Consider the following 12,890-nt stretch of genomic DNA (forward strand, 5'->3'; position numbering starts at 1 on the left):
ATGACGAAAATGTGCCATGACCACAGAATGGAAGAACGTTGAGGCAGGGACGAAAATATGCAGGAACCAAAATATTAGAGCTGCCTTTGGCGGCTGAAGCTGGCGAATGGAAACGAATCGGAACGGAGTGGAATGAAAACACACGCGGCCGGCGAGGGGTGAGTGAGCTGGAAGGGATTGCCACGCAAGCGGAAAGGTGCCGCCAGATGCAACAGTTCCGGCTGCAGCAAAAGAGGCACGCGTTCGGCGTTCCCTTCCGCGAGCCCGGGGAGTCCCGGGTTCCCTGTTTTTCGGAAGGATTCCTGTCCACGGGATGACGCAAAAACGCAGCGAGCCAAAGGTTAGGTCGTGCATTTTCCATGCGAGCCCTGAGCCTAGACGGACTGTTATTGTACACCACTCGGAATGGCTTCTGCCACTCTTGGAGCAAACGGTGCCTGTCTGGTGAAAACTGATCCCGAAGACGTTTCAGACGAGGTTCTAGCTGCAGATCGTGTGATCTCATTTTGTCGCGACAACATCTCACTTCGGACGGCTGGCACGCAATTTATGCAAGGACTAGAAAGTGTGTCCCAAATACCGTTTGATCTGTTTCGGGTCGGCCGTATCGGGTTACACTTGAACCAACTGTTCGAGGAACGCCCAAACACGCCAGTTATGAGCACCTTGTGTCGGGACACGAGGACAGATGGGGGAATTTAGCTGCTCAAGGAATGGGTCTGCCCTATTGTGCGTTTCTTTACACATTACACACCATTTTCCATACGTTGAATTTGATCTGGACCATAACATCAGAACTTGGAGTTTTATGAAAAATGTCCAGGGAACTAAAATCAAATCGGTTTTATAAAAGCAATCGGTTCTTTGTAACGGGGTTACATAACATAACCTACCTGTCCCTTACCTACTTCTTTGAAATTTGGCACATTGCGGCACGAGCCTCAGGAAATCTAATCCCAAACTACATCGGGTGCTTTAAGTGTCCTCGTCCCTTTCTCATTCCTTTTCCTCGGTACCGCAACATTCCATTCCGGAAGATTTGCCCTCCGGATGCAGCCTGCCCACAGCGGCATGTGCAGCTTAGGTGCAGTCAGCTGGCAGCGCATCGATGCCATCCCTAGCCGTTTTTCCAACCATTTCTGGGTGGTTCTCGAGTAGCCAAGAACGGCGGGATAAAAGCATCCCTTCTGTTCCTGGTGCCGTTATTAATGAAAATCTATTAGGATGTGTAATTATGTAAATATGCCCCGACCACGTTGGCGACCCTTTTTTCTCTCTCCCGCGGTGCCACTGTTCTTCACCTCCGCCACTGCGTTTCCCGAAAAACGCTCGTGCAGCACGTTTCGGATTTTTAATGTCCTGTTTGCCGGGAAGCTCACGGAAAACCCGGGACCTAACGGGAACCGCCGGTGTTTTGGTAACGGTGTACGGGCCCTCACGAGAACGACCGTCCGGAGCATCTTTGTGCAAGACAACCCTCGGGTTTAACACTTCCCCCCATGCACTTCACGAGGAAGCCTCGGCTGGCTTGTTGTCTTTTCCCTCGGCGAGGAAAATCTCGAACCCAGACCGCCATATGGAAATATTGATCTTCGTTATTCGATCCTGTCCACCCCTCCTCGGGGCCGGGGATGTTTGAGTGCTGGCGGTGGTCGCTTCCGCGTGCCCACTTTCCCCCTTTGCCTCCATTCAATCTCTTAGCCCGGTTGTTTTGACGGGCGCAGTGCAGCCCAGCATTCCGGTTTGGACGGCTCGCTGGAATGAATAATGTGATCAATTAAGTTATTACACTGATTGGAATGCTTGGCTCTGCCAACGATACGGGGCGGTACGGTGGGTGGCCAAGGGTTATGATTAGTTGGAATGGAAAGTGTGATTTATTTAAGTGTAGTCTCCGACCCACAACCTCCGTGATGTAATTGATTGTGATGTATCAATCTTGGTGGTAACCATGTGCCATGAGTTTTGGGGAGTTTCGATAGTTTTGTTCATATGTGTCCCTATTTCGAGAATATTGCTGTCAGTTTAATATGCTTTGTATTGTTTCAAGCATGTTTGATGCTTGGCTTTACATTACCCGTTACTTTTACAAGACTTTTCGTAATCATTTAGGGAGAGAAACACTTCGAAATAGGATGTCAAAGGTCGTTAATGCATTTTTATTCTGGTACTCGTTTTCGTTAACCCAACTTGACCGGACCTTCAAAAAAAAACCCTCGCTTGTGTTCTCCCGAAGGACGTGACCGAGCAGAAGCTCCGAGTGCAGCTTGTGGTTCATGCGAGGCGATGCAGCTTTACATAAACGTACCGCACCGGTACCCTCGTGTCCTCGTGCCAGCTGGATGCTGCCCTTGAGTCCTTGTCTTCGTCTGTGGCTTGGTGGTTAAAATGTAATTCAACACATGGCTGAATTTTTATGAGTTGCTTCCACCCCGATCAACCGGACACTGCTGGACAACCGAAGCGAGGGAGAGGGAGAGCTGGTAGCTGCAGCCAGACTGTGAAATAAATTTGCTGCCATTTTGCTGGTCCGGCTGCTGGTCAGAAGCGGATTTGCCGGAGGACGGAGCTGTGCGTGCGTGCAAATGAAGACCTTCAAAAAACGATATTAACCCGGGAATGTCCTGATGGCCGGTTTGACCAGCTCTCGGGGGAAAGGGGGAAAACCCCGGCGATAAACACGATCGAGATGGTTGCACGCCAGACTGCTGTCCAAGGGGGACAGTTTTTAAGGACACAGCACACTGTGCGCATCATCGAGTTTTTAAAGAAGACACCCAAGTGTGGAGAGAACGGGCTCCTCGTGGGTGAAAGCAAGCGGGTACCTTTTTATGACAACTTAATGTATGCCTTGGGCATGCCACGAGGGAGATTTACGGACGGTGGACATAAACCTTTGGTGTGAGATCAATCGAACCCTACCTCCGACGATGGAAGGGACGCTCAACCGTGGGGAGACTGATTTTAATAGGATTTGGAAAATGTGACTTAAATAGACAATATTTCACCGGGCGGGATTGGGCGCGGAATCCGGCCGGTGGTCAGCAATTTATGATGGTAATATAACGAGGCTAGCAACCGAGAGAAGCATCGATTTAGAGGTTGAGATTTTTGGAAAGGTTTTTTCTTCATCCATAGATTTTTGTGTAGAACAGTGAATTGCTCTTAGTGGCTTTATTTTAATATCTTATTTTCTACTTTGATGTCAGTTTATTGACAGTTTTACTTGCATACGCAACTCTCCTTCTTTGGAGTTGTTAAAGGCTTTAGCCGCTGTCCAGATTTCTTCATGGCGTTTCGTATCCTGCGACAGGTGAAATCCCTGACCCGATATCGCACGGAAAATCGTCCGATCCTCCCATAACAAGTGGTCAGTTGCTGTCCGACTGGAGTGTGATAAATTAAAAACCTGCCAAACACAAATCAAAACCACCCTGTCAGAGAGAACCTGGGACCTGGGTAAAGGGTGGCTGCGGATCTCCTCCTCCTTCTGTATGCTCTTCCTGGGATTTCCTTCGCCTTCTGTTGATGATGAAAAAAACCCTCTCCAAAGTCCTTTCTTTCCTAAGCGCTCAAAACGGAAACGGAAGTACTTTGCGCCGTCACCTCCCTCCGGTGTTCGCTCGCTGATGAGAGCAGACTACCGACGTTGGGAGTTGGTCCGGGTTTCTCTGCTACCGGGACGTAATATATGATATTTCGACCCGGTCCGCCCAACCGCGGCTCAAATGTGTTAAATATTGTTACATCAGCTTACATCCATCGCGCCCATCCACGTTATGGAGACACTTTCGTCCACAATCATCTCTCTCTCCCTCTTCACCTCACTCTCTCCCCCCGTTCCCGACACATCAGTTCGCCTCGTGGCGCAACAGAAGCAGGAAACGACTAAGTATACCCGGTCGGTGTAATATCGGTGATTAATGATTCTGCACGGAAAGTGCTCTCTGCCGCGCGTGCCACCCGACCCTTCCTCCAGTTCCGTGGGTTACACGGACGGACTCACATTTGGGTACATGTGCACTCACACACGGCTCGCACAAGCACCTCCAGCCCGGGGATTGGATGCTGCAGTGGATTGTGTTTATTAAAAATTATACATGATTAATAGTGTCGGTGCGGGAAGTTTTTCCATACGCAGAACCATACCATTCATCCATCCATCCATCCATCCATCCCGGGGTAAATACTTCTTCCCCGTGGGAGTGTCCTTCGAGTGGCGAAAAATGGCAAAAACGAACGCCCCCCTCTTCCTCTGCTCACACAGATCTTACTGCGGTGAATCGTACGACCCCTGATTACACACGTCTCCATTTTGGGTAACCCGCCACAATTCCGGTGGTTCGCTCTTTTTTTTCTCTCACTCGTTCCTTTCTTAGCCACCGATAGTAATAAAATTCTCAGATACCTCCCCCACCCCCCCAGGCCACACGAGAGTGATATGATATTTTGAAAAGCACTTCCGAAAACGTCACACGATGGGTTTGGGTTCTTGAAGACCCCCTCCCCGGGATGGGGCGTCCCCGTGTAGGGCTGCCGATGGCGAAGTAATGGATCTTGATCGGTCTGCGGTCGCTCCGGTTAGTGGCTTGAAAAAAGGGGCCCCCTTTCCGTCGTGGTTGCTTTTTGGCCGGGTCGTTGTTTGCGAGATTTGATTGATGTCCCGCTCGAAATGTGTGTCTCTGTTTGGGGTTGAACCCTTCCGCCGATAGTTTGGCGGCTGGTGGGCTGGTGGGAGCGGGATCGGGAGCGCAGGGCCATCCATAAAATGTCAACCGAGCAAAAGTAACGCTTTCTACGATGGGTGGTTCCTTTTGTGAGGCCGTGCTAGTGCCCCGGTCCAAGGATAATCGAGCGTGCGATTTGTAGCAAGACGCTTGTCGGGCATTTGTACCATTTTCAATTTCAATATAAATTTCATGCACGTAGCTAAAGGTAAATAGGAAGCCTTTGTTAACCCAGAAAAGAGCGGGGAATTTATGGGAATTTATGAGATGTTCATAGTTCGACAATTTATTACACGTATGCAATGGTTACAATGTTTAATACCAACTCATAGTTCGTGTTGGACGTAGCAAAAGTATCCAAAATGTAAATTATGGATCACTCTCCTCACAACAAATCAATGTGCAACGAGCAGGAGAAAGCTGATGCGATGACGTTTGCTAAAATTAGCATCTTGGAACGAGATTGACCCCTTTTGAAATCGGTGGAAATCTATCGATCGACTCGCTTCGGTTCGTTCGGTTTTTCCTGCAACTGGTGTATCTGCGCCGCGTGTACATCCTTCCGGCGATCTGTCCCTCCGGCTCAGTGACAGAAACAATTTGCAGCTTGCGTGTTTCAGCTAATGAAATAGACATTGGCCCGTCCCCCACCGATGCCGCTCCCGAATGGCTTGAAGGTTTCGCAATCGGAAACCGTAAGCCGGTGCGAAGCGGTGGAATGTGGCGTGTAAATTTATGTAAATGTATCCAATTGCGTTTGAATGCGTAATTTAATCTGGCGTACGGTGTATTTTAAAAAGGGCAGCATGCGAGGTTAAAGGTTCACCCCCGGGGGCGAGATACGGCCGGATCAAATCTCGATACGGGAAAAAGCGACCTCCGTGTGTGGGGGAGGCCGTTGTCAACGTTGGTAGTTTTGGAAAACACTTTCCTCTCTCTCACTCTTTCTCTCTGGCTGCAACCGAGGGTTGAATGGATGCAAGGCGATGCTCTAAAAGGGTGGGAAATAGTGGTGGGGGAAATAGATGGATTCAAATGTGGTTTGAAACTGCACCAAGGTGCATGAATATGTTTACATACGAAACAGCTCAGCCTAACACTAGTTGTGTTATCTTCCACTCCATGGTTTTTTGAAAATTTGTGTTATGGCAGTTGAAAAGATTTGAAATAAACAAAAAATAATTTATTAGCTTGTAAGTATATCATGTTTTACGTGACCTTTACTTCTACATAAATATATCGCATGTAGATGATTGTGTTCATAATCATAAAGTGCATAAACTGCGTAAACATTTCTCTACCTCGGAAGTGTCATTCCTAGCGAATGGCACACGAGCAAATATTTTTGAGCAAATTGCACGTCAGAGTCGGAAACATCGATTAACTGGCTGGTGGCCACTTCAAACCGTACATGGCGTATTTGTTGACAAACTGATGACTGGGTACTATAAAAGTTGCTATCAGCCGAGCACGTTGCAGTTGAGAAGAGAGATTTTTATCAGTCGCACCAAAGTCGGATAGTGGAACGGATTGGATATCGGAATAGTAAGGTCAGAATAATGGTTTTAGGTGAGTTGTGCGTACCAAAGGTTGGTGAAAGTTCGGAAGACTAAAATGTGTGCCTGTTACCTTATAGTTCTTGGGATCAGCTTACTGGTGAGTTTGGTGGCCGGTCTGCCAGAGGGTACTCCACGCTGCTCGAGTGCTTCCGACCCTGCTCAACATCTTCCACATCCGACCGACTGCGCGCGTTATCTGACGTGCGTTGGTTCCACTCCAGTCGAGCTGCGCTGCCCGGATGGGTTGGAGTGGAACACGCGGGGATCCACCTGTAGCCCACCGGATGTGGCACAATGTTCTCTGTCGCAGAAAGTACCATCCAGTTTACTAAGATCAGAGCGAGCTCGAATCGTCGGCAAGTGTCCTCCACAGCTTAGTCGCTGTCCGATTGCATGGAATCCGACAGACGATGTGGTCTTTATGACGCATGGTGACTGCCGGAAGTTCTACGTGTGTAGTCCCGGTGGACCCATCGAGCTGAGCTGTCCGCAAAGGCTGTACTGGAACCATGAGGCTTGTCGGTGTGACTATGGGCGTCCCAGTGAGGCGGAATGTGTGGTGGACGGACCACAAGCAGGTGATGCTCCGGAGGCTCACATCCGGGTGCGAAGGGAGGAGGATGTGACTACCACGACAGAAATTCCAGTGCAGGCTTCAGGTGCAACAGTTAAGGGCGTCTCTTCGGTGCTGGTTCTGATCGTGACCATGTTGTTGAATGTTTGATCCATCGATGGCGGATGCATGATCATTGCGATTGATGCTTTTGAAGATGGTTTCTTGCTTTAGAAATAAAAGACATAATGAAAAACTATTGTAAGAAGAAGAAAATTTCTTTTTATTCTTCTATTTGAATAGCATTTTAAAAAACATTATTCATATACTCACAAAAGAACAGCGGAAAGGAAATAGGCTTGTCAACCACGGAAAGACTTCAACACTGACCCCTTCCTGTGTTGGCGCTAGTTCTTCATGACTGATACTACCATGTTTTGGCAAAGAAGCGTCGGGTTAAAGCTAAACAAAGCAAAAGTACACGGGAAATAAAACCACAAACAAAAACATAAACTTGGTGAAGTATAAACATGCCTAGCGACAACCTTCTGTTGGTAAACATAAGCATGTCGGTCAGCAGATTTGCGTACTTGGTCTTTTTTGTTTTATATTTGTGTCTGCGTACAACGACTGGTTAGATAGACAGACGAGTCAGCAATTTCCGCCATTCATGAAACATAATATGGATTGAATTATATAATGGTTTGCATTTGACCAGTTTGTACTTAAAACCAATTACAACTTTTCTTAATTGTAATTTTGGTGTTTCTCTTCCAGCCGGAAATAAATCCAACGTCATTAGATTTCGCATTCGAATGGTTTACATTGTACAATTAAGCCGATTAATCTATGAGCAAAGCACGTGTGGACCTCTTAAGCGGAGGGAGGTCGTGCAGGTGGAGACACTGAAAAGAAAACAACTGAAGAACTGGTTGGATTGTCCCAGTGGCTAGAACCGTCGCATATTTACACCAGCAGGCACGTTCCAGGGCGCGTATGTTTTGAGTCGGAGTCGCGCTGGGTGATAAGATGGCCTCTTAGTCCCACCTCGTCCACTGGCGCACGTCGATTCTTTGTGGTAGGACGGTTATTACAGTTTGTTTCATAGTTGCGGCGAGGTGCGCGAAAGAACAGAAGCCTATATAACAGGATCGCTGTCCGTCAACACAGCGTCTTACTATTCGCAGTATCGACTAGTGAAGAGCACGCGGTCTCTAAGTCGATCGAAAGTACCTGCTCTAGATCATTGAAAAGTACAGTGTTGTGATTGGATAATACCCAGCCTAGGTAAAATAGCGTGTTTGGAATCGAAAAGAGAGAATACCTGATTAATAAGGAGAGTTTCCGTCGTTATAGACATGCAGAAAGCTGTAGCAATCATGCTGCTCTTAGCAGCCACGCTATCCGTGACGATCGCTTCTCCGAGGCGTGCTCGTATGGCGGAAGCGGAACAAGAGGTGAAAGATGTACCACACCCGGCCGTGCAAGACGTTGCCTTCATTGAGGTACAGCCCGAAGGTGAGAAGGCTGAAGAAGTAGCCACGGAAGTACAGAACGATAAACCTGCCGGGACATCGGAGACGGTCTCGGAAGTTGCCTCCCCTGCACAAGAGGAGCCGGTGGCCACATCGGAAAACGCACCGGCTGTAGGTGCTGAGGATACGGTGGACGCTGCAGACACCGTTGCAGAGCCCGCTGCCAAGCCCGAGGAAGCCAACGAGCTCGTGAAGGAAACGACACCGGCAGAGGAAGCCACAGCTAAGCCGACGATCAACGAACTGGTATCGAAAATTCAACAATTTATGGCAGCCCTGGTGGATACGGCTGCCGAGTTTACAGCCAATTGGGGTCAAAATTAAGCACGAATTCATCCGATCTCTCGGTCAACGGTCAATCAATTCTGTTACATAAACAAACTTCTCCTCAGTCATTAGCTGTAAGCAAGTATCGGCAGAGTTCGGTGCGCTTGTTGGTCAGTTTTTTGTTAGACGTTTTGTTTCGAACAGGCATACGATTAGCAAATCAATAAAGCTGTGATACTCGCACGGAGTTTCAACCACTAGTGTACCAAAAACGACATCAAGCTGGTAATTCTGGTGCGTTGTATTACGTGACCTTTCGATAAGACTATCCAGAACGTGAGGTTCGTTTACTTTTCTGGTTACGGCAGTTGTGGGACTTGATTGAGCCAAACAGTGATGTAATGACATTTCAGTCACGGAGTAGCATAAAATGTTTTTTATCCCTTTTGATAATTTACCTTACATCACTACTAAAGTCAGAATTATGCAAACAAAATGCCGTACGAAATGTGAATGTTTTGATCTGTTTTCAGCAAACACTAATATAATGTATACAACCATATGCAACATGTTATTTGCCAGAAAAAAAAACACCAAAACCGGGACATTGTTGGATTTTCAAAATCGTCAACGTTAGTTTCGTTTGTGAAGCTAAACGGTTTGGCACGTGCCAGGCAATTAGTCACCCAGTTGAAAGCGATCCGCAACGAAACGTTGAAACCGCAATCATTAAATCAACCCCCAAATTTGACTGTACAATGTACCCTCTCTTGGGTCTGGCGAACGTAAAACACACCAACACAACGATCGACACTCTGGCTACGATTTACAATCATCGCGCCATAGACCGGAACGCCGTGGCCCCGGGGACAGTTACAGAACAAACCGGCCGTTCACGCAACATAAAATCCACCTTCCTTCTCCAAACGGAGTTGACAGAATCAAAAGGAAGAACATCATGTTTCTTATTCGTTTCTCCTACCAGAAAAGGTTGGCCAAGTGAATATGAGAAACAATTGTTAGTTTTACTGGTATAGTATTGACATGACAGTTCCATCTTTAACGTTTTACCTTAGAACGCAAGGTAATAACCCAAGTACTTGAGAGATTTATGTAAATTTAACAAAAATAAGGGACAAAACGTACGAAAAGAAACTCTTGCTTTATGAAACGCAAAACGGTAGGGCAAAAGAAAAGCAGAGGTCCTGGGCGCGTGCCATAAGTTTGTAGGCCTGTTCCCTGTTCTCGTTGGATGCGTTTAAAGCCTTGTAAAAGTGAGGCAACGATGAGACGTGAGATGAGCAAGGATACAGGCAGAAACCGCATTGCAATGGATGCACAATCAAAGGAGAGTAAGGATAAATCGTGTGTTGCGTTAGAATAGGATAGCCTCGGAAAAGTAGGAAGTAAACATGGAAACAATATGTGAAAGGAGAAAGGATGAAGGATACCCAAGTAGATGTGCGAGAGAAGCGAAGCGGAGGACACAAGGGATGAAATAAGATATCAACAAAGGGTGTGCGGTACGTGCCGTTTACGTCAGCCGGAAGAAGTGTTCCAAAATAAACGAGATTGAACGAGATACAACAGGCGTGCGTAACGAGGTTGATAGAATAGAGCAGCGAGTAGGAATAGAAGGAACGAAAGAGAAAGCCGGAGAGAGAAAGAAAGATGGTGTCTATGCTTGCGAGCGAAAGGAAGGAATCGGCAGAGCATAAAGCATAAACCACACGCAGCAGCATGATAGGGTGGCCAGATCAGAACTTTTGTTTCCTGCTCAACCCCCCGAGGACACGTACCACACACACCAAACATGCGAATGTGTCCGTTGCGCAACGGAGGGGAAGTTCTAGCCGAACGCAAGCATCCTGGAGCAGCCGAGCTCAACACACTGACAGAAACCGTTTGTTGGCTTCAGCGAAACACGATCCCGTCGCCTACTGTTGCTGTCAATTGTTGCGTTGTATTGAGTCCTTCGCCCCGCGAGCGTGTGTGTTGGTAATCAACATGTTGCTGTTCAAAACAGAGAGTGAGAGAGAGGGAGAACGGGTGTCGAAGAATCCTATTCCAGCTTCCTCCACAGGTAGCCTGGTTGTGCAGAGTGGGTTCTGAAACTTGCATGCAATCGGACGTCCTCCGGCAGGATACGGTGACTGCAACTTGCTTGCGAGCACGAACCTGCCGGGGCGAAAGGACCCCGCACCAACACTCACTCACGACAGCCGGAAGCACGGAAATACACGAGTGCGACACGAGCCGTGGCCCGAAGTCGGCGCGGACGATCCTTCGCCACGTTCGGCACCGGATGGAAACGCTGGCTGGTCGGTTTGATATTAAAGACAACCGTACGGCGCCGGCCAGGATTCAAACGCCTTCGACGGTTCGTACAGTGCGGTCGTGTCGTGCCGATACTTTTTTCTCTCTCGTATCACTCTTGTATCAACTTTTCCGTTTGTGTACACATTCTGCCATCTCCTATGGACTAAAACTGGCTGCTGCTGGCGGAGGCTGAGAGACTCATCACCATCAAACATCGCCAGCCCCACGTGAAGCAGCTTGCGTCTCCACCGAACCTCGCGGCATCCGCATTCCGTCTCGTCAGCTGTCGCGTGTGCCGTGTTGGGGAGTTTTTTGTTGATTCGTGCTCATCTATCTCTCGTCTTCATCTCTTTCGCTGTCATCTTCGAAAACAACAAACCGGAAGGAAGATTGGTGGCATTTGTGCTTGCGTGACTCCGTCTATTGGTTATTGAAAGAAAGTGGTCCAGCGGTGGATCGTACTCGGTGAGCTGTGAGATTCCAATCACAGCAGGCGCGCCCCCTTATCAGGTGTCAGGTGGAAATGAAATCGTAAAGAACTGTGAAAAACGCTATCGCGTGTTTGGTGTCCGTTCAGTTTTAGTCCAATCGCTTACCCACGCGCGTGTCTCGAGTGTTTGTTTTTGAGTGAAAATTTGAATGTGCTGCTTACTATCATCGCTTCGAGCCTCTGCCTGTACATTGCTGGCGAAATCACGTGCCGTTCGGTCGAACGGTTCGATGGTGTGTTACAAATCCGACCGACATACCCTGGCCAACAGCTCCAGGGGTTCAGGATTGCGGCACCGGCATGCCGAAGCTCAGCTGGTACTAATGCAGACCAACGGCAACGGCGTTGGTCCATGCTCGGTGCCGACCGGTGCCATCGTCTACCCCTAAGGTACGACACCCCGGAACGGCGGATGAATTTCGAGGCCGCACCAGGCCCGCCTGGATAACTCTTCGTCGCCTCCTTCGGTCGTCTGTCTCTGTACACTGTCTGTAAGCGCTCACCCGGTCAGCTTCTTCAGCCTGCCAGCCCCTCAGTAGTGCGTGGCTATGGCCATCGGTGACCTCAAACGAACTATACTTACCTCCCAACCTGTCACTCGTTTCTACTAAGGCGACCGATTTGACGAACTCTCTAAACTGTAACTCTGTTCTGTCGTCTTCTGAAACTGAGCTGAACGCCCAAGTGTATCGAAAACTCTGCGCTGCAAGTCTGGAACTATACTACATCTTCGTATCTATCGGGTTAATAGAGTAGGAACGTAAAACTGTAAGAAACCCTTGAGCAATACATCATAGAACCCAGAGAACGTAGCGGCATAGTGGTCAAAGGAAACGAAACCCAAAAGCAATACGGAAAAGCAATAAAGCCCCGAAAAAAAAGCAATAGCAACCGCAAACCTGGTTGCCAACGCAGCAAGTCTTGGTAGGCAAGTCATTGCTGGGCGATGCAATCGATCCATCGATTTCAGCCTACTTCGATGCTAGCAAAGCACTCCTCGTCGTCGTAACTCGTGTACACGTCACACCCGGACATGAGCCGGTCGGAAAACGGACAGCCTCCCTGCGGATGATGGATACCAGCTCTGTTTTGTGTTAGTGAAAATCCCTGAGCCGTAACTGTTTTCCTTTGGCCAAGTATTGTTCCGTTTCCGGTTCTTCCCGCGGGATATTCAATCGGTGGATTGTGTGTGAATTAAGTAACGAAAGTTGAGTCAACTATTGTTTGATGGACTAAACAACTGCTCCTAATACCCCTGCCAGTGCACCCTGCAGCATTCGTCTTGTGTGTGTGTACGTGGAAAAAGCCGGAAGTAGCACAACAATTGATGTGCAATTTTGAATGAAACCGTGTTCGGAAGTTTCGTGTGCGTATTTGTGAACCGGTGACTTGTCTGCGGCACGTTGGGGACTTTCTGGAAATTTTCGCCTTCCCACCGGA

At 48.3% G+C, this 12,890-nt stretch overlaps 2 protein-coding genes across 2 annotated transcripts in view; both read left to right on the forward strand.

Moving 5' to 3' along the window:
* The window catches only part of LOC131266950 (2-aminoethanethiol dioxygenase), a 395,883-nt gene that overhangs the window by 164,601 nt on the left and 218,392 nt on the right, over positions 1 to 12,890 (forward strand). The gene's annotated exons all lie outside the window — the stretch shown is intronic.
* On the forward strand, positions 6,258 to 7,049 carry LOC131266955 (peritrophin-1-like). Its single transcript, XM_058269656.1, has 2 exons — positions 6,258 to 6,296; positions 6,364 to 7,049. Exons 1-2 carry the CDS (start codon positions 6,287 to 6,289, stop codon positions 7,008 to 7,010), a joined length of 657 nt encoding a protein of 218 aa, XP_058125639.1. The 5' UTR covers positions 6,258 to 6,286; the 3' UTR covers positions 7,011 to 7,049.

This window comes from Anopheles coustani, chromosome 2, assembly GCF_943734705.1.
Source record: "Anopheles coustani chromosome 2, idAnoCousDA_361_x.2, whole genome shotgun sequence".
NCBI classification, from domain to species: Eukaryota; Metazoa; Arthropoda; class Insecta; order Diptera; family Culicidae; genus Anopheles; species Anopheles coustani.